This window comes from Octopus sinensis, linkage group LG24 (genome assembly GCF_006345805.1).
Source record: "Octopus sinensis linkage group LG24, ASM634580v1, whole genome shotgun sequence".
Taxonomy (NCBI): Eukaryota; Metazoa; Mollusca; class Cephalopoda; order Octopoda; family Octopodidae; genus Octopus; species Octopus sinensis.
The window spans coordinates 27,827,034-27,853,285 of NC_043020.1; the positions used below are offsets into that span (position 1 = coordinate 27,827,034).

A 26,252-nucleotide genomic window follows, 5' to 3' on the forward strand; every position below is an offset into this window, starting at 1 on the left:
TGGTTAGGGCAGCGGACTTGCGGTCGGAGGATCGCGGTTTCGATTCCCAGACCGGGCGTTGTGTGTGCTTATTGAGCGAAAACACCTAAAAGCTCCACGAGGCTCCGGCAGGAGGTGGTGACCCCTGCTGTACTCTTTCACCACTCTAAAAGGCGGTGCTCCAGCATGGCCGCAGTCAAATGACTGAAACAAGTACAGAAAAAAAAATATCAATAAACACAAACCACGCTGCAAACCCATCATTCTAAGACTATTCTACCATTCTATATCGCAGCTACACCAAGATTTTAGAAAGAATATTATTAAAGAAAGCGGCCAGCTGGAATCGAACGCCCATCTTTGAATAACCAGTCGGTTGCCTCAATCCTTTCAACAGATTCTTATGCATGTGCGAGGTCTTTATACATTCAGTTTACACAGAAAGAATTGGAAGTGGTGGCATTAATTCCTGTCTCAACAGAATCTCTGAATTGATATTCTCTCAAACTTACTGTCACAATTCTGCCCCTTCACAGTTACTTTATTTTTTGACTAGCAGTATCGCCCGGCGTTGCTCGGTTTGTTTCGACCCTTTAGAATTGGTATTTTTGAAAAGTAAAAATTTTGCATTATGTAGCTTGTTATTCTCTTTAAGTGAACATTTTTCTGGTTGAAATACACAGAAAAATGGCGACACAGCAGTCAAAAAATCGTAAAAAATAGGGATTTTCATAGAAAAAAGCACCTTTTTGATATAAATAATTTTTGGTGTTAACATGGTCCGATTTGAATTTTTTCTTCTACGGAAGGAAGAGCAAGCCTTCTTCTATCATACTCTCAATTTTGGTCAACTTGCGCCCCAGGGTCTCGGAGGAGATAGTGTTAGTTGAAGGCTACCAAAGCTGCCATACACAGACAACTTCAGCTTTATATAGAGAGATTACACTCTTATCTTCACTGATGCATTTTTCTTTTACTCGTAAGCAAAGGTCAGACTAAATAGGTTACCAAACGATCGTAACCGACGTTTATCCATACAGTGACTGCATTGATAAAACTGTATCAGTCACAGTGACTGGTAATTAACGTTCGTGTTTTATTGATAGTAAATTGTACCAACATACTGTGAGATGCAACTGCACTAAAAGCTGTAAAAACAGATTTTATGAGATGAAATCGTCTTAAACAAACCAACAAAATTGACAAAGCAATGAATTAAGTTCTTAAACTGCAATTATTATCTTCTAGTCTTTACTCTTTTACTCTTTTACTTGTTTCAGTCATTTGACTGCGGCCATGCTGGAGCACCACCTTTAGTCAAGCAAATCGACCCCAAGACTTATTCTTTGTAAGCCTAGTACTTATTCTATCGGTCTCTTTTGCCGAACCGCTAGATTGTCAAGCGATTTTGCGGCGGACAAACACAAACACACAAACACACACACACACACTCATATATATATATGTGACCTCGTGAAGACGACCTGCAATTTTTTTTTCCTGTCCTCCCGTCTCGGGATCTTTCTTTCTTTCTCTTATGTTTCCGACGAAGAGCTCCGCTCGAAACGTCATACCCTCCTTCTTCCATTTTCCTGAGCGCCTAATAATAATAATACTGTAATTGTTCCACGTGTTGTTGTTTTTTCTGTTTTCCCGTTTGGATTAACCTTATATATATATATATATATATATATATATATATATATATATATATATATAATATATATATATATATATATATATATATATATATATAATATATATATAATATATATATATATACATATAAATATATACGATGGGCTTCTTTCAGTTTCCGTCTACCAAATCCACTCACAAGGCCTTGGTCGGCCCGAGGCTATATAGAAGACACTTGCTCAAGGTGCCACGCAGTGGGACTGAACCCGGAACCATGTGGCTTGTAAGCAAGTACTTACCACACAGCCACTCTTACGCCTATAGTCTTTGTTTACACTTTTACAATTCACATCACTCACAGTTTTATATATTTTCAAACAATAAACTTCCAGCAAAATATTGTGAGAATTAGTAGAAAGGCCATAATAATGTCGAAATTTACTCGTTGTATAAAGCGTTATTCTTCATGTCGATGGAGATTATGTTACGCCTGTACTGTTGCTTTTCTTCTGCTACAAACATTGAGAGTTGATCTAAGCATGGCTTTTGTTTGTATGTTGAAAACACCCAATCGTACAACTGAGGAAGTTAAGTTTACTACAGGGAACCAGCAGTGTTCCGGTTTAGATAACCGTTCTCTAAACCAAAATTATGAAGGGGAGTTAGAATGGGGCAGTACCCTACAATCAAACATATTGGCTGGGTACTTCTACGGATATATAGCAACTAATATTTTGGGTGGAATTTTGGCAGACAAATATGGTTGGAAAAGAGTTCTAGGAGGTTCGCTTTTATCAGCATCCATCCTGGCCATTCTTCATCCAAGTTTGTCTCGAATTAGTGGTTACTTTACTCTTATTCTAAGAATATTAACAGGCACAGTATCAGGACCGTTCTGCCCTGCGATTTACTCTTTATTTGGGCGTTGGATCCCTCCAGATGAGATAAGTTTATTTGTTGCGATTACATATGCTGGTCAAATTCTTGGGAGTGTTGTAGGTCTTTCAATATCTGGTTTTCTTTGTGATTATGGCTTCGATAATGGATGGGGTTCTATATTCTATGTATTTGGTGGATCATCGTTAGTATTTAGCACTGTATGGTTTTATGTGGCTTATGATAATCCAGATTCCCATCCCACTATCAGTGAAGAAGAACGTTCTCACTTAAAGAGAACTGTAATAAGTGAAAAGGCAATTCAAAAAGTACCATGGAAACGGCTGTTGCTTTCACCTGCTCTCTGGGCAATCAACTTCGGTTTCTTCGCTTATGCCTGGACGGATTTATCTTTCCAGATGTTGCTGCCCCTATATATGAAGGAAACTTTAAAAGTTAAAACTACATCCAACGGCTTAATGTCGTCTGCCCCTGCCATTGGACAAATCATTGCCCTTCCGTTGTGTGGAAAATTTGCAGATTTTATACGTTCAAAGAAATACATGTCAACTCATTCAGTTCGAATTGTATTCCAAACCTTTTCTATGGTTACTTCGGCTTGTCTGCTGATAAGCGTAGGCTTTCTGACATGCGACCTAACCGTTCTAATAACTATCCTCTTGTTTCTCAGTGGTATAACTCTATCGTTTTCCAGTGGTGGTGTCATCGTCAACAATATTGACATCGCTCCAAGTTACGCTGGTGTTATAAATGGAATTTCTAACACCTTTTGCTCAATGGCTGGTAGTATTAGTACCTTATCTACAAAAGCCTTGACCCCAAACGGTACCCAAGAAGAATGGCAGATCGTATTTGTTTTATGTGCTTCTGTATGTCTAGGTGGTGCAATACTATTTGCAGTCTTGGTAAGAACAGAAATCCAAGACTGGGAAAGGTCTGAAGGATCCAGAGCAACTGTTACTTCCAGAGAAATAAATAAAATTGCAAAAGTTTAACTAGTGTGCTATGTTGTATATATGTATATATATATTTCTTTACTACCCACAAGGGGCTAAACATAGAGGGGACAAACAAGGACAGACAAAGGGATAAAGTCGATTACATTGACCCCAGTGCGAAACTGGTACTTAATTTATCGACCCCGAAAGGATGAAAAGCAAATAGCCACTACACACATTTTTTCTCTCCTTGTTTTTTCTGTGTCCCTTTCTGTTGAAGAGCGTAGACTCAAAACGTAAAAGACTTTTTTCTATTCCTGAGCGTTATACTAATACATCTGTTGACTGGAGAGGGTTGTTGCTGAAAGACTATATCTGTAGCAGCAGAATTTGGCTCCTCACCCTTCTTCTGGTAAGAGTCAGGAGTGAGTATTGGAATATATATCAACGACTTCACCAACACCATTTTCTGGCATCTTAATTCCGCTAAACGTGTGGAGGGAATGCTAAGAAAGACACCGACCATACTACCTACAGCACCAAGGCCGAGCTGGTGACCAAGATCAATGAGATGTTTGAAGATCTTCCTAAAGACACAGTGAGGAACGCATACACCATGTTCCGGACTCTGTTGAGACTGTTACGAAAGCTGAGAACGGATAACTTTAAATAAAATGTTATTTCTCAGCCATTATCTAGTTGATATTTTTTTGTTTAAATTACTGTTATTTTTGGATTGGATATTGTATTTTCTTGTCCCTTTATGCGCATGTGCTAGTCAATATACATAATGCCTTATCTAATTAGGTACTTTTATGATTTAGGCTGAATGAAAGTAATGTAACAGACGACTGACTCCCCAGTATAATTATACGTATAATTTATTCCTTTACACGTGTTCACACTCTCAGAGACTTGCAGTGTTGAATATTTTTAGATTAGAAGTAACTTCAGGATCATATATTACTTGACACTATAGATTTATTACAGGCGCAGGAGTGGCTGTGTGGTAAGTAGCTTGATTACTTCCCACGAGTATTTGTTGTCTGTGTGCGCATGTGCCATTGTGTTGTGCACTGAAGAAATAGCCCGCAGTGTTTAGCCTGCCAAAAGAAGCTGCTGCAAGGTAACACTTTTCCCTCTTGGATCCAGTGAGGGTTGTTGTCTGTGCTTATTTTTTTTTACAAACAAGGAGTCCTCACTGGATTCAGGATGCTGGTCTATTTGCGGTTCAGCAATATGGTCCATAGTAAATGAAAATTTTTTCTCATTGTGGGAAGAACAGTTTGGTGGGCGTATCCTCCAGCCAAAAGTTGTCCACTTTTTAACAGTGTATGTTTTTACAACATTTACCTTTATTGGAAAGCTGTATTTCAAGTGGAGCAGTCCAGGTTCTAATTGGAGTACCATAAGGGCTTGGAGTACCTGAATGCCCAGAAGATTTTTTTGCTGTGATTTGTTTTGTTTTTTTGAACTGTTGTTTTCTTCTTCTATTGGGACATTTTTATTGAACTGTTTGCTTTTTTTCTTCTTCCCTTTTGTTTCCTTTTGAATTATCTCTTTCCTTTTTTGTGAAATATTGTTTTAGACTTTTTTATTTTTTATTTAAAACATGGTAAAAAAAATACGGATAAGATTTTAGAGTGGGAGATTGTCCCACCTAATTAGTGGCTCAGACAGCAAGAGGAAAGGACGGTGGTGTAGAGAACGTATCCGAAGGTTCTCGATACCATTACCGTCTTCCCCAAGCAAATGATTGAGCAGGAGTTGGCAGAACATCTGCCAACCATTGGGTATGTCCCTAGGGGAGTCAAACATGCAACGGTGTGGTTGCTGTTTGACACCCCAGGGGAGGCTCGCAATTTTGCGAGCAAGCCCGTTGAGGGTAAAGAAAAGCCTTGTCAGTGGATTTCGTAGACGGAAACTGAAAGAAGCCCGTCGTATATATGTATATGTGTGTGTGTGTGTGTTAGTTTGTGTGTTTGTGTTTGTATGTGTGTTTTTTATCCTCCAAACACCGCTTGAAAACCGATGCTGGTGTGTTTACGTTCCCATAACTTAGCGGTTTGGCAAAAAGAGACCGATAGAATAAGTACTAAGCTTATAAAGAATAAGTCCTGGGGTCGATTTGCTCGACTAAAGGCGGTGCTCCAGCATGGCCGCAGTCAAATGACTGAAACAAGTAAAAGAGTAAAAAGGGAGTATACACATTATTAATGAAGACAGCGTTTCATAATTTCGACGAAGTCTACGGCGGACTTGGCATTTCAAGGATTGCAGAACGCCAACAATTAAATCGAGTGCAATTATGTGAGTAGAGGATTCACATGAGATGAAGGCGGTCATGGGAGAGTGAAAGGAACTAAATATAAAGGAGAGGAATTTGTTCGGATTCCGTTGCAGGCTGACGTAAGAGCGACCAACTGTATTATTGTATATGAAGAGAAGCAAGGATAGACGTGAGGAAGATAACAAAGAAACGGTAAGTAAAGAAAAGACGAACAAACCCACAAGCACATTTAAACACAAGCAGATATATATATATATATATATATATATATACACACATATATACACATAACTGTATATACATCCATATATGTATAAACAAACATACACTCACAGACATATTAACACACATAAGTACATATACTTACATGTTTACATAGATACATATATACATGCAAACATGCATACATACATACATACATACATACATACTACATACATACATACATACATACATACATATATATATATATGTATATATATATATATATATATATATATATATATATATATATATATATATATATATAGATATATATATATATATATATATATATATATATATATATATATATATATATATATATATAAATTAGAAAAAAAACACCTTTTATTAATTTAATAATGAAAAATCAAATTATACCATTTAGAAAAATTACATATAATAGTAAGATTAAATATAAGATAAAACATATAACGATGAATAACGATGCAAAATAGTTATTGCATTATTATATTATAAATTATATTATATTATTATTATTATTATTATTATTATTATTATTATTATTATATATATATATGTGTGTGTGTGTGTGTGTGTGTGTATGTATGTACGTATGTATGCTGAATTTTTGTTTCCCTCGCGATAGGTGAAAATCCGCGAAATAGAAACAGTACTGTTTTTGTTATTATTTCTATACTTTGCATTTATTTTTTTTTTAATTATAAACACATAAAAAACACCACACACCCGTCTCCCGAGTTTTGTTTCTCATACAGTTTGTGCGATTCTTTATTTACTCATCGACGATACACGACGTATTTTCTTTTGATATATTTTAATTAAGGTGTTATACTGTTCTGTACTGTTTGCTAATTTCATTTATTAATTTATTAATTTGGGGGCGTGAAAATGCAGAACGCAGAATGACTTTTGCGAGTACCTTGGCCAAGGACTTCTCCTCTGAGTTCTGCACACTCCGCACAGCAGATAAATTTAGTCCTTTTCTATGCCGTCAACTATTTGTCACAGTATCGTGTTTCTTACCGAATGTCTGAGTGTATTTATAAGTAAAGTCGTTTCTGTATATTTAAACAAAAATACGATAAGACAGTTGTGGAATTTTAGATAAAAGTCGGTGAGCTGGCAGAATCGTTAGCACGCCGGGCGAAAGGCGTAGCCGTATTTCGTCTGCCGTTACGTTCTGAGTTCAAATTCCGCCGAGGTCGACTTTCCTTTTTATCCTTTCGGAGTCGATAAATTAAGTACCAGTTACGCACTGGGGTTGATATAAGCGACTTAATCCGTTTGTCTGTCTGTCCTTGTTTGTCCTCTCTGTGTTTAGCCCCTTGTGGGTAGTAAAGAAATATGTATTTCGTCTGATGCTACGTTCTGAGTTCGAATTCCACCGAGGTCAACTGCCTGTATCAATTAGTAGTAACTATTTTCATTTCAATCCGTTGAAAATGTATAATTCACTAATTGAGCAAATTAATTAGGACTTCAATGGTAATCGCCACTAATATATTTACACCAGCTTTCTAAATGTATTCGGTTCCCTTCATTAAAATTCTTTCGTTCCATAAACGCAGAACAGGTCGTTAATACAGCGTGTGTTTGAGTAGCTATATTGTGTATCAAATATTTTAATTACTGTTATGATGACAACGTTATGTTCTTGTAGTGTGTGAGAGATAGAGAGAAAGACAGAGAGAATCTATATACGAATTAATTACACATATAACTGTTAAACGTATGATTTAGTAGTTTTGTTGTAACGTTACACGCTCTGTGTGTGTGTGTGTATATGTGTTATTGTGTGTGTGTACGCGCGCGCTTAGCTTTACATTGTCGCATGAAACCCCAGAACCCGTTGGCACGTGGCCTCTGTGACAAGTGGCCTCTCTAGAAATTGAAGGAGGAAAAGACTTCGTTACTTTATGTCCATAACGGGGGACTGTCTCCCTTTGGTTGTTATTTGTAATCGACACTGTTATCACGTGGGTCCCAGGACACCAGCAGGAATTTCCTGAAGTGCAAACAAGGTCTGAAAGTATCCATTCTGTTGCATTGTGTGTAATTATGCTTTTAAAGTTTGGGATGGAACTAACACTTATTCTTGTCCCTCGCAGATAGACATTTTCCAATGCATCACAAATATAGAAAACTCTTTAATAGTCATCACCTAAAAATTAGTTTTACTTCGACCCCAAAATTTAAAAGTATCATAACACTCAATGCAACACAACAACACGAAGCCGGCTGTTCCTGTAGGGATAAAGACTTGTACCCACTAAATGGAGCCTGTATGACCGAAGCCATTATTTATGAAGCCACCGAAAATTCTACGAACGGTTATAATGTAATTTCATCCAAAAGATATGTAGGTCTCACAGAAGGAAATTTTAAAGCTAGATTCAACAATCACACTTTATGCTTCAGATACTGGAATAGACGATAACCTACCAGTTTATCCAGTTATGTATGGTTCTTAAAAGAACAAGGTGTCAACTACAGGATTTACTGGAAAATCTTAGCTGAGTGTAAACCTTATACCAATGGTAGTGGCAAGTTCAGCCTTTGGAATATGGAAAGATGGCTCATCTGAAGTTCCTTGGACACGCTACTTGTTTAAATTCAAGAACTGAACTTGGTTCATGTCCATATGTCACAAAATACCTATTACGGTTTGGGGCTAGAATCCACTTATTTACTATGTTCCTACACAAGCCTTTCCATATGTTGTAACTTCCATTAATTTTTGATTTTTAAGTCTTTATTTTTATATATTTTTCATTTTTTTCCTTTTTCCTCTAATTGTGTGAATGTGTATGTATGTATATATTTTATGTGTATATGTGTGTGCGTATATATATATATATATATATATATAGATATATATATATATATATATATATATATATATATATAATATATATATATATATGTATATATATATATATTATATATATATATATATATATATATATATATATATATATATATATATATATATATTCAAATATTATTTTAATAATAAAATCAATTATATTTTTACCTGGTAGCCAGTGCGGAAATGAAAACCTTTTAGACAATTTTTAAAATTGTTTTTATAATTATATACATAATTATGATAATGGGTCAGCTTTATGCCTCACCTCGTACCGTTAGATGTGTGTGTGTGGTGTGTGTGGTGTGTGTGTGTTGTGTGTGTGTGAGTATGCGTTTGTGTGTGTGTACTTTTGAAAATCTTTTTTATTAAATGTGAAACCGGTCAATTCAATAAACATCTTTAAAAGACCCTGCATTTTCAAATCTTCTTCCCTATATATGCATATGTGTATATATATATTATATATATATATATATATATATATATATATATATATATATATTATATATAATATATAAAGGAAATGAAGAAAATGCTGACAAAATAATTCAAGTAAGGGAGAGTGTATTTAATTAGGTGAAAGTTCTTTTTACCGGTTGCGCATTGTTATGCTTATCAAAAGATTTTTTAAGAGAGATAGAGTTCCTTTCTGATGGATTTTTTTCTCTTATCTGACTGTCAGATAAGTGAAAAAATCCATCAGAAAGGAACTCTATCTCACTCAAAATATCTTTGATAAGCATAACAAATGCGCAACCGGTAAAAAGAACTTTCACCTAATTAAATACACTCTCTTACTTAAATTATTTTGTCAGCATTTTCTTCATTTCCTTTTTTTATATCACAACTCGTGTTCCAACACCTCCTTTTTTAAATATATATATATATATATATATATATATATTATATATATATATATATATATTATTTATATATATATATATATATAATATATATATATATATAATTACATATACATATATATGTTATATATATGTATGTATATATGTATATATATATATATATATGAAAAAACAAGTCAAAAATAGAAAATGCTAAAATAATTTTATAGTGAACATTTCAGTACCGGTTTCGGTCATTTTGAGACCTTTTCAACTGTAACGATTAATAATTAAATTTAGAAAAATTAGAAGAAAAGTTTTTTTAAAAGAATATTTCTATAGTAGTGTTCAGATTTAAGTGGCATTCTGCCTTTCTCTGACTCCCTTGTTTGCACTTGTGTGTCGGAGGTCGTTGTGAGTTCTTGGAAGGGTAGTAGAGGGAGAAGGCTGGTGGGGAAAGGGGGATGGGAGAATCTGGGAGTGCCCTGATGGTCGTATTTTGAATGTCAGTGGCGGCTGGCAGTCTCAGTTCAATTCAGGAGAATATTTATATTGACAGGCTTGTTTATAGAATTAGCGTAGGTTTATAGAATTAGCGTAGGTGTTATACTAAAAAACATTAGTGACAAAGTTAAGGGGTAGGGGGTGGAGAAGTAGAAGAAGAAGAAGAAGAAGAAGAAGGAGAAGGAGAAGGAGAAGGAGAAGATGACGATGATGGTGGTGGTGGTGATGATTATGACGACGATGATGATGATAATGATGATTGAAGAAGAAGGAGGAGAAGGAGAAGATGGTGGTGATGATGGTGGTGATGATGATGACGACGATGATGATGATAATGATGATGATGAAGAAGAAGAGGAAGAAGAAGAAGAAAAAAACAGAGAAGGGGGAATATGAATGGGTGTAAGTATAGCTATGAAGGGGCTGATTAGTAATGGATTCTATGGAGTGTAATATTTGTGTGTATATATTTTTTTTTCTTTTATTCTAAAGTTGAGGTATATTAATTGTTTGTCGTAGACCCGTTTAGAAGTGGCTTGTATTTTGTAATAAAGAGATTTTCTTTACTTATTCGTTGTCTCGAGTTGTATCGTCCCTAAATTGGTAGAGGGGGAAAATTCTGAAGTTTGGTGTTTTTTTTTTTTTGCGCAAGTATCTATGTGTTGGCTAAAAGCTATTTTTCTGTTTTGGGGAATTTTTATCTGGGATCTGTGCAGGGCCATTCGTTTACGCAAACCATTTTTTTGTTTGGCCTATGTACTGCTCTTGACACCCGAGCAGGTTAGTGAGTATATTAGGTTCTCCGAAGCACATGTGAAGTTGCTTTTCACTGTAAACCGTTGTCCCTGCTTGAAGGAGAACTCTGATCCCTCAATTAGATAGTCGCATATCCCGCAATTGGGTCTTCCACATTTTTTTACTGTCGGCTTCTGTGTTGAGGAGTGAATTCGGGCTTGTGTAAGGAGACTTTTCATGGATCTAGGCTGTCTTTTGCTTTTTATGATCGTGTGTGTTTGGAGGATTGTGTTCATTCTGTGGTCTTTTTTTAGGAGGGGTATGTTGTGGAGGATGGTGTCGAAGGCTTCGTTATTGAGAGGGTTTTGTGTGTGGAGATGTATGGTAAGGCTTTTGGTTGTAAGTTTTTCTTTGATTTGGGATGTCTCAGTTCCTTGATGTTAAGTTGAAGGGCACGTTGAATGCACTTGTCAATAAGTGAAGGTGGATAGTTCCTGGTGATTAGGGTATCTTTTAGTTCTTGTAGTCGTGTGTCTCTGGTGTTTGCGTTAGAGACTATAGTGCATATCCTTTTTGCTAGATTGAAGGGGATATTCATCCTGGTGTGTCTGGGGTGGCATGAATTGAATGGAAGATATTGCTTAGAGTCTGTAGGCTTATAGTATATGTCTGTTTCTATTATATTATTAGCTTTCTTAATGAGGATATCGAGGAAGGGGAGTTGTTGTTGGCTATATTCCATCGTGAATTGGATGTTTACGTCCAGTCCGTTTAAAATTTTCTGGAATTCTATGAGTTTTTCTATATTTTTATGCCAAAGGATGAAACAGTCATCTAGATATCTCTTCCAGTTGTTTTCTATGTAGATGGAGAAAGGGCTGCCATATCTTTCTAGAACCTTACGATACAGACTGATCTCTAGGTATCCTATGACTAGTTTGGCAAAGGAGGGGGCCATTCGTGTACCCATCACAGTCCCCGATTTTTGTCGGTAGAAGTTGTCATTGAAGGCGAAGAAGTTATTTTCCAGATGAAATTTGACCCCTTCTATCACAAATTCTTTTTTGATGCGGTGTGTTAGTTCGTTGGCGTGATTCTCTAGCCAGAATTGGATTGCCTCTAGTCCTAGGTTGTGGGGAATATTGGAGTAGAGGTTGACTACATCGAAGGATACCAGTATGGTGTTTTTGTTTATAGTATTCGGTAGGTGATTGAGCATATCTAAGTCGTCCCTTATATAACTTTTGACATGTTTGAGGAGTGGTTTTAACAGGGTGTCTAAAAAGTTACTGAGGCGGTGGGTTTCGCATGCGGGACCTGCTATTATGGGTCTCAATTTGAGGTCATTAGGATTAGGGACTTTAATTATTTTGTCTGTAGCTATCTTGCATGCGTTGCTTATTTTTTCACTTTTGTGGATCTTAGGTATACCGTAGAATTGGCTAGTTTTACTTGTGAAATTGGTCATATAATCATATTCTTTGTCGGTGAGCCCTGCTTTGTATGGTTTAATATAGATTTTAGTTCCCTCATTATTTTTTGTTGACTGTAGTTTTGTGCCTTTTCATAGTATGTTGTGTCTTCCAGCATAGAAAGTACCAAAGTTATGTAAAATGTCGTGTCCATTAGACAACAGCACTCCCTTTATCGGCCTCTTTGATTATTATGTTTTATCTAGTTTTACTTTGTTCAACTCAGCCCATTCTTTTTGCTTAAGTTTGGTTTTGGTTTGTTTGTTTGTGCATGTTGATATGGGTAATTTGATATGTGGTCACAGAAATCATCAAGTGTTTTATTCTTACCTTCGAGGGGGTGTAGTTACTCCTATTTCTGGCTAACGATTCGTCCTCGTTGTATTATCGTATAGCTCCTCAGTAAGTCTTAATTTTCTGCAGAATTCTGCGATGTCTTCTTTCATTTCATTGTAGTTGGGGTGTTGTGGGGTGGGTGTAAACTTGAGTCCTTTGGAAAGTATGTTTATTTGGTTTGCTGTTAGTTCCTTGTGAGTTAGATTAATAATTTTTATTACTTTTGGTTCCTCCTGCTTGTTTGGTGCTATCTTGTGTCTCTGTTTTGCGTATTGGGTCTAAAAAATGAATGCGGTGGTTGGGACGGTAGCTAGTATATAGTTGTTCTTTGTTGATTAGGGGTCTCCTGTTGTGATTTATGGTGTGTGTTCTTGGAGCAGTATTGAGGAGAGCATCCCGATATCCCATATTCGGGTGTGGTGTTCTAGGAGGCCTTCGTTGGTAATCATTGCAAGTGGTGTGGGTTTTTGTGCATGGTTGTTTAACCGGTTAATGGGACGAAGATTCGTTGGTAACTCCTTTGGGTGGGGATGAGGTTGCAGTGTCTATGCTGTGGGTGTTGATTTCCTTTCTCTGCTTGAAGTGGCGGTATTCCTGATATTGTATCGCTGGCTGCTTACAGAGTTAGGGTTAGGTCCTGTATTCTTTTTTGATAGTAGTGAAGGTTCCGATTTTTAGACAGGTGTGTATCGGTGTTTGGGTGTTGTTTTGGTTTTCTTATTTTCTGGAAAGGGTTGTTGGAGGCGTGCTCTGTTTGAAAGACGGCTTCATAGTCTGAGAACCAAGTGGCGCTTTTCTCCCAGCGTTGGAGAGATTTTAGTTCTTCTTTTTCACAGTCCTCTTTCCATAGTTTGGAGAACTTCTCTTGATCTGGGCCTTGGGTCATTTTGCGAATTTCTTCTCCTTTGCCAACCTAGTCATAGGATACCTAGAGATCAGTCTGTATCGTAAGGTTCTAGAAAGATATGGCAGCCCTTTCTCCATCTACATAGAAAACAACTGGAAGAGATATCTAGATGACTGTTTCATCCTTTGGCATAAAAATATAGAAAAACTCATAGAATTCCAGAAAATTTTAAACGGACTGGACGTAAACATCCAATTCACGATGGAATATAGCCACAACAACTCCCCTTCCTCGATATCCTCATTAAGAAAGCTAATAATATAATAGAAACAGACATATACTATAAGCCTACAGACTCTAAGCAATATCTTCCATTCAATTCATGCCACCCCAGACACACCAGGATGAATATCCCCTTCAATCTAGCAAAAAGGATATGCACTATAGTCTCTAACGCAAACACCAGAGACACACGACTACAAGAACTAAAAGATACCCTAATCACCAGGAACTATCCACCTTCACTTATTGACAAGTGCATTCAACGTGCCCTTCAACTTAACATCAAGGAACTGAGACATCCCAAATCAAAGAAAAACTTACAACCAAAAGCCTTACCATACATCTCCACACACAACCCTCTCAATAACGAAGCCTTCGACACCATCCTCCACAACATACCCCTCCTAAAAAAAGACCACAGAATGAACACAATCCTTCAAACACACACGATCATAAAAAGCAAAAGACAGCCTAGATCCATGAAAAGTCTCCTTACACAAGCCCGAATTCACTCCTCAACACAGAAGCCGACAGTAAAAAAATGTGGAAGACCCAATTGCGGGATATGCGACTATCTAATTGAGGGATCAGAGTTCTCCTTCAAGCAGGGACAACGGTTTACAGTGAAAAGCAACTTCACATGTGCTTCGGAGAACCTAATATACTCACTAACCTGCTCCGGGTGTCAAGAGCAGTACATAGGCCCAAAAAATGGTTTGCGTAAACGAATGGCCCTGCACAGATCCCAGATAAAAATTCCCCAAACAAAAAATAGCTTTTAGCCAACACATAGATACTTGCGCCAACAAAAAACAACCAAACTTCAGAATTTTCCCCCTCTACCAATTTAGGGACGATACAACTCGAGACAACGAATAAGTAAAGAAAATCTCTTTATTACAAAATACAAGCCACTTCTAAACGGGTCTACGACAAACAATTAATATACCTCAACTTTAGAATAAAAGAAAAAAATATATATACACACAAATATTACACTCCATAGAATCCATTACTAATCATCACCCCTTCATAGCTATACTTACACCCATTCATATTCCCCCTTCTCTGTTTTTTTCTTCTTCTCTTCCTCTTCTTCTTCATCATCATCATTATCATCATCATCGTCGTCATCATCATCACCACCATCATCACCACCATCTTCTCCTTCTCCTCCTTCTTCTTCATCATCATCATTATCATCATCATCGTCGTCATAATCATCACCACCACCACCATCATCGTCATCTTCTCCTTCTCCTTCTCCTTCTCCTTCTTCTTCTTCTTCTTCTACTTCTCCACCCCCTACCCCTTAACTTTGTCACTAATGTTTTTTAGTATAACACCTACGCTAATTCTATAAACCTACGCTAATTCTATAAACAAGCCTGTCAATATAAATATTCTCCTGAATTGAACTGAGACTGCCAGCCGCCACTGACCATTCAAAATACGACCATCAGGGCACTCCCAGATTCTCCCATCCCCCTTTCCCCACCAGCCTTCTTCCTCTACTACCCTTCCAAGAACTCACAACGACCTCCGACACACAAGTGCAAACAAGGGAGTCAGAGAAAGGCAGAATGCCACTTAAATCTGAACACTACTATAGAAATATTCTTTAAAAAATCTTTTCTTCTAATTTTTCTAAATTTAATTATTTAATCGTTACAGTTGAAAAGGTCTCAAAATGACCGAAACCGGTACTGAAATGTTCACTATAAAATTATTTTAGCATTTTCTATTTTTGACTTGTTTTTTCATATATATCAACTCGTGTGTTCCTTTTCACCCTTATACATATATATATATATATATATATATATATATATATATACACACCACATATATATATATATATATATATATATATATATATATATATATATATATATATATATATATATATATATATATATATATATTATATATATATATATATATATATATATATATATATATATATATATATATCAATAAATATGGGTAGCAAAAAAATTCCAGAAAAACTTTTCCGCTACCAGCGATCTAGTGAGAAAGAAAAGATAGTCAAAGACTATATAATATACATTCAACAATATAAGGAATGGCCCTGATAGGCCATTCGACTCACTAGAAAGAGCAGCCACACTCAAACCGCTAAATAGTTGTAATTCTGAAATTGAAAGAGAAATAAAAACTTTTTAGTATTTTCTATATATTCAACCACGTGCTTTCACACACCAAATTTCTCACCTATATATATATATATATATATATATATATATCAGGTTTCTAATGATCAGCCATGATTTCTATGTTATCAATTTTAGAAAACATGATATTGGTCTCAATAATTTACTTTTGATTTCTTACATTTCAGTGAATGCACCACAATCGATTAATTCTTCCCAGAACTAAGAACATAAGGAAAAGTGATGATACATTCAAAAAACTTTATTTCGCAAATTCACCGATTCTCTGCACCGACATTTGTCAGTAAACAAATACTTTCTGGAATTGGATCCTCGGTTTTTGCCACCTTTTAAATACACCAAATGGAATGATTCAACGCGGGATAGATACTATATTCTAAATACCACCACACTGGTACATTGAACTGATGCAAAATATAATTAAACAAACAATACAAATTGTATTGCAGACACAGCTTTCAAGGAATTTACTACCATTCTGTATCGTAGCTACACTGAAATTTTATGAAAAAAATATTATTATACACATCAAGGAAGCGAGTGGAAGTGAACACGCATCTATCAATAACCAATCGGTAACCTCAGTTCTTTCAGCGGTTTCTAATGGGTGAGTGAAGTCTCGAAATTACTGTAGATAGAAAGACCTGGAAGTTGTGCTGTTAATTTCGGTACTTTACGGAATATAAAAATAATTCCAGAATCTGTTTTCTCTCTAACTTATTGACACAACCCTGCGCATTCACATTTAGTTCTTTATTCCTATTTCGAAGCAAAGCGAGAACGAAATAACTTACTAAAGGATTATAACTGACGATGAGACACAAAACATCAATCAAAATCTTATGAAGAATCAATAGAAAGAAACGCAATAATGTCGAAATTTACCAAGGAAATTAAGCGTTATTATTCGTGTCGATGGAGATTATGTTATGCCTGTAGTATGGCTTTTCTTCTGATACAAACATTAAGAGTTGATCTAGGTATGGCTTTTGTATGCATGTTGAAAACACCGAATCGTACAGCTGAAGGATTAAATTCTACTGCAAGCAACCAGCTTTGTTCTGGTTTGAAGGATCATTCCATCAACCAAACTTTTGAAGGAGAGTTTGAATGGAGCAACACACTACAATCACATATGTTGGCTGGGTTCTTCTATGGGTATATGGGGGCAGGTTTTGGTGGTGTATTGGCGGACAAATATGGTGGGAAAAGGGTTCTGGGAGCTTCACTTCTCTCAGCATCAATTTTGACCATTCTTCACCCAAGTTTATCTCGGATTAGTGGTTACTTTACGCTTGTTCTAAGGATATTGACAGGAGCAGCATCGGGGCTGTTGCCCCCAGCAATTCAGTCCTTATTTGGACGTTGGGGACCTCCACAAGAGATAAGTTTATTGATAGGGTTTGCATATGCAGGTCAAATTCTGGGTAACGTTGTAGGTTTATCAATATCAGGTTACCTCTGTGCTTATGGATTTGATAATGGATGGGGTTCTATATTTTATGTATTTGGTGGATCAACACTATTGTTTTGTTGTGTGTGGTTTTATGTTGTTCACGATAATCCAGAAGTCCATCCTACTATTAGTGAAGAAGAACGTTCTTACTTAAACAAAGCTATAAAATGCCAAAACGCAGTTAGAAGGGTGCCGTGGAAACGGTTAATGTTATCACCAGCCGTCTGGGCAGTCAACTTTGGCTTGTTTGCTTATGCCTGGACGAATGTATCTTTCCAGACATTGCTACCTCTTTATATGAAAGAAACCTTACACGTTAATACAACAGTCAACGGTTTAATGTCGTCTGCTCCTTCCATTGGACAAATCATTGCTCTTCCGTTGTGTGGAAGATTTGCAGATTTTTTACGCTCGAACAGATATCTCTCGACTCGAGCTGTACGAATTTTATTCCAGACTTTTTCTATGGTGGCTTCAGCAAGTTTGTTGATCGTCATAGGATTTCTCAGATGTGACAAATCCATTCTAATAACTCTCCTTTTGTTTCTCAGTGGTATAACTCTATCATTTTCCAGTGGTGGAGTTCTCGTCAACAATAATGACTTTGCTCCAAGTTACGCCGGTGTTGTATTTGGAATCTGTAGCTTCTTTGGCGCAATAGCAGGCAGCCTTTGTTCCGTGGCTGCAAAAGCTCTCACCCCAAACGGTACACAAGAAGAATGGCAGATCGTGTTTGCCTTATGTGCTGCTATATGTGTGTCTGGTGCAATATTATTTGCAATATTAGTAAAAACTGAGACGCAAGTTTGGGCGAGATGGGAAGAACCTAAAACAGAAATAGAAATGAAATAACCGACCTAGGTTCCTGAGATTTTTTTTGCCGGTTGGCAATTTCTTTCTAATATATGAAGATATGCATAGCAATTTATATGTATGTATGTATGGATGGATGGATATATATATATATAAGGTAAGTATGTATGTATCTATGTATGTTCGTATGTATGTCTGAATAGAGCAATATATACACATATATATATAAATATGTGTGTGTGTGTGTGTGTGTGTGAGTGTGTGTGTGTGTGTGTGTGTGTGTGTGTGTGTGTGTGTGTGTGTGTGTGTGTGTGTGTTCCGGTTACTATTTGGATTACGAATAGGCCTGGATTACCTAGAGGCCGGAGGATTTGCGTCTGCTGTGTTTTTTGAACTTTTGAACTGTTTTCTTTCTTTCTTCCATCATTTTGTGACTTTCTTTTTTTCTTGAACTGTTTTCTGTCGTTTTTTATCCTTCTTTCTTTTTGTACTTTTTGCCCTGAACTGTTTGGACCTTCTGTTGAACTTTTTCTTACAAGAAACATTGACGAAGAAACAGGACACTGCTTTGGAGTGGGAGATTTCCCACCCGAGGAGTGGATGAAGGATTTGGAAGAGAGGACGGTGGTGTTGAGAACATACTCCAAATCGCTCGACTCCATCGTCTTCTTCCAAAAAATCGACCAAAAGTACAGCGAGAGTTGGCGAAGTATACGCCAACTATAGAATTTATTTCCAGGAGTGGCAAATATGCGACGGTGTGGTTGCTATTTGACACCCCTGAAGAGGATCGCAATTTTGCGAGTCAGCCCTTAGAGGGCGAGGAAATATTGTTTCTTCCCACGTATTGTGGGAAGAAGTTGACAAGGGCTTGGGTCTGTGGTTTGCCACCCGGAATAGAACCCGAGTGGATTGAACACACTATCCGCCGGGGCCTGGATGGCAGCGGAGCCAAGCTCCTCAATGTAAAAATTTTGCCTGCGGTTTATTGGGTGGGGTCAAAAGCGGTTTTGACCCTGTGGACCCAATCAACCAAGAATCTGGTATTCCCGGATTTTTTAATGGCTGGTTCTAGATATCCGGTGATTCTTGAGGGTCGCCCTCCCACTCCAGGTGTCATCAGTGCCTGGAGCCTGGCCATATAAAGAAAAACTGTCCCCAGGAACAAAGTAAGGTCCTGATGGACCTCTGTAGAAAGGGGTACGAAGGCGGCTGAGGAGGCAGAGGACTCCACAAAGAAGGGCTGCAAATAGGATTTGGCTCCTTGCCATACTTCCCATAAGAGTCATGATTGAGTATTGGAGGATATCTACGACTTCCTCTGCTCTAATTTCTGCCATCCTGATTCCTCCGATTCTAATTCCGCTAAACGTGTGGAGGGAATGCTAAGAAAGACACCGACCATACTACCTACAGCACCAAGGCCGAGCTGGTGACCAAGATCAATGAGATGTTTGAAGATCTTCCTAAAGACACAGTGAGGAACGCATACACCATGTTCCAGAACTCTGTTGAGGCTGTTACGAAAGCTGAGAACGGATAACTTTAAATAAAAGTCATTATCTAGTTGATATTTTTTGTTTAAATTACTGTTATTTTTGGATTGGATATTGTATTTTCTTGTCCCTTTATGCGCATGTGCTAGTCAATATACATAATGCCTTATCTAATTAGGTACTTTTATGATTTAGGCTGAATGAAAGTAATGTAACAGACGACTGACGCCCCAGTATAATTATACGTATAATTTATTCCTTTACACGTGTTCACACTCTCAGAGACTCGCAGTGTTGAATATTTTTAGATTAGAAGTAACTTCAGGATCATATATTACTTGACACTATAGATTTATTACAGGCGCAGGTAAGTAAAGAAAAGACGAACAAACCCACACGCACACTGAAACAATAATAGTAATTAGTATTATTATTATTATTAATATTATTATTATTATTATTATTATTATTATTATTATTATTATTATTATTATTATTATTATTATGTTTTTTCCTTCTTTCTTCAAATTTTCTTCCGTTTCTCGCCGAGTGTTTCCATACATTGTGTGTGCATGTATGTATGTATGTATGTATGTATGTATGTATGTATGTGTATTCGTATGTATGTATGTATGTATGTATGTATGTATGTATGTAAAATTTTGAATTTAGTTCACGGACCCCTAATACTACCTTTGCGGGCCACCAGGGTTCCGCAAACCCTAGGTTGGGAACCACTGTGCTAAAGCATTAATCACGTGGCTGGTCATGTGAATGGTGGATCATGGTTTGTATATTTGAAGAAACATCGATTATGCCCCTAGGTCTCTAAACGTGCCTCTGCATTGAACTTCGTAAAAGAACTTTGTTATATGATTGTCACCCAGTCTTAATACTAAACGAAAGACCTGAACTAATGTCAACTTACCGCCATAGACGAAATGTCTTGCTTATCAAGATCATAGCAGAGTTGCCCCTAAATACTTTAGGAAAAAATCCGATATCCCCAATAACACATCACCAATCTAATAGATTTTGCACACTTCTGACTCGTTTTACGCATGAATGAGAAGAGTTCGGAGGGAAACATAAATATCGACACGGTAAAGACCCTAATTTACTGAATCTTTATTATTTTCCCATGTTTACCCCTACATGATATGTGGCCGATGGTAACCGATGTCATGGCTGCCTGTATCATTTAGTAGTAACTGTCTTCATTTCAATCCGTTGAAAATGTATAATTCACTAATTGAGCAAATTAATTAGGACTTGAGTGGTAATCGCCACTAATATATTTACAACAGTTTTCTAAATGTATTCGGTTCTCTTCCTTAAAATTCTTTCGTTCCATAAACGCAGAACAGGTCGTTAATACAGCGTGTGTTTGAGTAGCTATATACGAATTGTGTATTACTGTTATGATAACAGTGTTATGTTTCTGTAGTGTGTGTGTGAGATAGAGATAGATAGATAGAGAGAGAGAGAGAGAGAGAGAGAGAGGATCTATATACGAATTAATGACACATATTACTGTTAAACGTATGATTTAGTAGTTTTGTTGTAACGTTACACGCTATGTGTGTGTGTGTGTGTGTGGTCGCTCTTAGCTTTACGTTGTCTTATCAGACCCCAAAACCTGTTGGCACATGGCCTCTGTGACAAGCGGCCTCTCTAGAAAATGTGGGCGGAAAAGTCTTCGTTACTCTGTCGATAACAAGGGATTATCTCCTTTTGGCTGTTATTCGTAATCAGCATTGGTGTCGTGTGGGTCCCATGATGCCAACAGGAATTTTCTGAATGCAAAGTCCGAAAACATCTATTCCAGAGTTAAAGATGTCCCCCGGTTCGAGGGAGCCCTTTAATATCCTCGCCGGTTTACAACGCTTGGTCCCGTTTATGTAGGGGCCAGGATTACCTTGGATTCAACTACTGCGTTCATCTCTTAGAGAGATTTTAGAACTAGCATTGTTGCTTGCTGCAAAATCGGCGACTGTGTGGCTCCTTGAAATATATACATTGCGAGCAGAAGCGGGCTACTGCCATCTCTACCAGACGAGGTGTCCGGTACCGAAGAGTGGCAGAAATATCCCGAAACCAGGACAGGTCTTCTAGTCCCGTCGCTAGAAGTTGGCATGGGTGCGGGGTCAAAATGAGGAGTTTTTATTGCATGTTTGACTTTGGGACGGAATAAATGTTTTACAAATGTTCCCTACCTTACAAAACCTACATCAGCCAAGCAGATGGCCTTCCCTTAATGCATTAAAAGCATTATAACAAAATCTGATCACTATTTCAGAACATTATCGCAGTTCATTAAACAATATACATTAATAATATATATATATATATATATATATATATATATATATATATATATATATATAATATATATATATATATATATATATATATATATATATATAAGGCCCAACTGCGGAATCTGTGTCATCTTGAAAGAAGGATCAGAATTTATACTGGAACAAGGCCACCAGTTCACCATTAGAACAAACTTCACCTGCGCATCAGAAAACTTAATTTACGTCATAACATGCGCAGGCTGCAATAGGCAGTATATAGGCCATACAAAAAATAGCTTACGTAACAGGATGGCGGTGCATAAATTACAAATTAAAAACCCTGATTACCGCAAAATACCGGTCAGCGGACACATAGATAGATGTGCTGGAAATGTAAATCCGAAATTTACAACTAACCCGCTCTATAAATTCAGTGACAACGCAACCTTCACACAACGCCAAAACAAAGAACTATATTTCATAAAAAAATTTAGACCAAGTTTAAACACCCTGGGCCAGGAATACTAAAACAAAAGATAAGTCCTCCGAAAGGGAGAAGCGGGGTTCCACCACGGCCGCTGCTCCAAACAGACACTCACTCTGACGGAAATATGCCTTAGTAAAAAAGGAAAAAAATTCTTTCGTGCAAATCTGACCCTGATACATACGATACAGCTAAGGGTCAGACCCGATTCTGATTGGTCAACAAGTTGATGACGTCTAGCTCTGCTAGAATGGACAGGATACAAACAGGGGACAGTCATTAGTCAGAATATTGATGACGTCCTTTTCTGCTTGAATAGTCACCTAACAAGTACAGACAGGGGGCAGATCTAATGTAGCTATAAGTCGTGATTGGGCAGAATCTGGATGACGTCCCGCTCTGCTTGACTAACGAAGCGACTGGTCAAAACAGGAGACAAACAAGAGGCAGATATAATGCAGCGATTGGTCAAAATAATGATGACGTCCGTTCTACTTGACTAACGAAGCGACTGGTCAAAACAGGAAACAAACAAGAGGGAGTTATAATGCAACGATTGGTCAAAATAATGATGACGTCCCGTTCTACTTGATTAAAGCCACCTAACGAAACGATTGGTCAAACATTGATGACGTCACGCTACGCTAGATTGACCACCTAACAGGCATTATAAAACCGAGCATTTCACAAAAACTCACTAGAACCACCCAGCGAACTTCCACCATGGGTCATCACAATTGCTTAAGGTAAAAATGAATTCCTCGCTCTTTCGGAAACATCAATCTTCTGTATTGACCGCTTTCCACCACTTTGATCTGTTTTTTGTATTGAATACGTATCGCCACCGTGGGCCACTGCATCGAACACTTTGAACATATACTTCAAACTATATATCAACTATACATGAACTATATATCAACTATATGCTATTTACTCTCTTCCAAGAACATTTTCACTCACTCTATCTCTTACCTTCCTATACATTTTACTCATGTATCTCTCAGCGTTCATGGACAGTAACAAATATTACTCGCCATCCCCATCGCCATCGCATTCTATTGTCTACCTGTCAACACACACACACACACATATATATTCATATATCTAATATTATATTTTTATTTTTATGTTTTGGTTTTTGGTTTTTTACTGTTTCATTTCCCTATTAGTGGTTTTATCTCAAATTTAATTTCTACAGCGTGCACACACACACACACACACACACACCTATATGTAGCCCCAGTACACCCGAATGAAATCGGGTTCTCTTCATCAAAATGTGAAAAGGGGTCTACAATTATCATCGCCACAACTTATGTATGTCTTCCTCACTCACTCACTCTTTTTCCTAATGATAATTATCATCGCCACCACCAACACCACCAACACACAATCTGGACAATCTTTCTCTTATAACAAATCATGTTTACATTGCAACGACGTCTGTCACCTCCGCCGTCTCTATTTATTCTGCAAATGACCAGAACTCGGGAAACTTAGTTTAGTGTTCTATGGTCTATGACCAGAACTCGGGAAACTTGGTTGAGTGTTCTATGGTCTATGACCAGAACTCGGGAAACTTGCTTGACTGTTCTATGGTCTATGACCAGAAATCGGGAAACTTGGTTGAGTGTTCTATGGTCTATGACCAGAACTTGGGAAACTTGGTTGTGTCCTCATCTTATAAAATGTGGCCCCAGTAGACCCAAATTAAATCGGGTTATATTAACCAAAAGGTGAAAAGGGGTATAAATGGGGCTGGAAGGGGATTAAAATTTAAAGGAGCGGGTGTTTAGCAATTCTCTGTTACATCAAGCTAAAAAATTTGCTCCAGCCTTTTAATCGTCAATGTGTTGCCGTCCATGATGAAGAAGTTTTGAATGCTTGCCATCGTGAGTCTACTGTCGTGAGAAAGAATCAAGTCAAAACTTGGTTTTTAGGGATTTTCTTTTACATCAAGTTCAAACTTTTACGCCAGCCGTTGAACTGTCAATACGTTGCTGTCCGTCGTTAAGAAATGCCAGCCATGGTGACTCTACTATCCTCAAATTCTATCCCTTCAAACTTTGGTTTCCAATATTTTATATTTTTATTCAGCTCGCAAGTTCGTCTGTCCCTTTTAAATGTTAGTGTTTTGCTGTCTGTCTTGAAGCAGACCTTTCCTTTGTAACTGTCTGATATTTATGATTGATCTTTCTAAATATTTTATTTCTCAACTTACTCAAGATCTTTTGTTGTTTATAAATGGGAGAGAGATACATAAAGATAGAGAGTAAGAGAAAGCGAGGGAGAGTCCGAGAGAAAGGAAGAGTAAGAAAGTGGGAAAGTGAGAGAGAAAGGAGAAAGAAACAAAGAGGGAGAATCATCATCATCATCATCATCATCATCGTTTAACGTCCGTTTTCCGTGCTAGCACGGGTTGGACTGTTTGACAGGGGTCTGGGAAGCCAGGAGGCTGCACCAGGCTCCAGTCTGATCTGGCAGTGTTTCGACAGGTGGATGCCCTTCCTAACGCCAACCACTCTGTGAGCGTAGTGGGTGCTTTTTTCGTGCCGCCTGCACAGGTGCCAGGGGGGCTGGCAGCGGCCACGACCGGTTGGTGCTTTTTACGTGCCACCAGCACAGAAGCCAGTCAAGGCGGCGCTGCAATCCGCCACGTTCGATGGTGCTTTTTACGTGCTGAAAGGAAGCAACAGAAAGTAACAACCACACTCTTACCCGCGCGTAGAGCGGGTCACCTTCAGCTAGTATATATATATATATATATATATATTATATATATATATATATATATATATATATATATATATATCAGGTTTCTAATAATCAGCCATGATTTCTATGTTATCAATTTTAGAAAACAGGATATTGGTTTCAATGATTTACTTTTGATTTCTTACATTTCAGTGAATGCACCACAATCGATTAATTCTTCCCAGAACTAAGAACATAAGGAAACGTGAAGATACATTCAAAAAACTTTAATTCGCAACTTCCTTCACGATTCTCTCCACCGACATTTGTCAGTAAACAAATACTTCCTGGAATTGGATCCTCGGTTTTTACCACCTTTTAAATACACCAAATGGAATGATTCAACGCGGGATATTCTAAATACCACGACACTGGTACATTGAACTGATACAAAATATAATTAAACAAACAATACAAACCATATTGCAGACACAGGTTTCAGGGAATTTACTACCATTCTGTATCGTAGCTACACTGAAATTTTATGAAAAAAATATTATTATACACATCAAAGAACCGAGTGGAAGTGAAAACACATCTACCAATAACCTATCGGTGATCATATTTCTTCAACTGTTTCTTAATATATGAATGAGATCTCATATTTACAGCTGACAAAGAATCGAAAGTAGGGGAGTAAATTTCTATCTCAAAATTTACAAAATATAATAAACGGGGACCACTGTCGGCCTCTAATTTTCCTTTAAACATTTTGCACTTACAATGCACATGGATTAATATACTTTCAGACACTAAACACCAAGCAAAACTTTATGAAGAAATAGTAAAAAGAAACGCAATAATGTCGAAATTTACCAAGGAAATTAAGCGTTATTATTCGTGTCGATGGAGATTATGCTATGCGTGTGGTGTGGCTTT

The 26,252-nt window shown here is 37.3% G+C and overlaps 2 protein-coding genes across 4 annotated transcripts in view; both read left to right on the forward strand.

Moving 5' to 3' along the window:
- Positions 1-19,023, forward strand: part of LOC115223797 (uncharacterized transporter slc-17.2-like) — a 32,118-nt gene extending 13,095 nt beyond the window's left edge. For 2 of the 3 annotated variants that reach the window (XM_036512843.1, XM_029794461.2), the window contains exon 2: positions 16,238-19,023. In XM_036512843.1, coding sequence (XP_036368736.1) covers positions 16,942-18,378 — 1,437 coding nt within the window. In that variant the 5' untranslated portion in view covers positions 16,238-16,941 and the 3' untranslated portion in view covers positions 18,379-19,023. Of the gene's footprint in view, positions 1-5,584; positions 5,935-16,237 lie in introns of those variants that run through there. The other variant, XM_036512844.1, reaches the window with a different exon arrangement.
- Positions 1,817-4,617, forward strand: LOC115223796 (uncharacterized transporter slc-17.2-like). Its single transcript, XM_029794460.2, has 2 exons — positions 1,817-3,542; positions 3,676-4,617. Exon 1 carries the CDS (start codon positions 2,046-2,048, stop codon positions 3,507-3,509), a length of 1,464 nt encoding a protein of 487 aa, XP_029650320.1. The 5' UTR covers positions 1,817-2,045; the 3' UTR covers positions 3,510-3,542; positions 3,676-4,617.
- Positions 19,024-26,252: the final 7,229 nt, after the last annotated feature.

Excerpts from the sequence above, each read along its gene's own strand:
- LOC115223796 (XM_029794460.2), top strand. The coding sequence starts at position 2,046 with ATGTCGAAATTTACTCGTTGTATAAAGCGTTATTCTTCATGTCGATGG.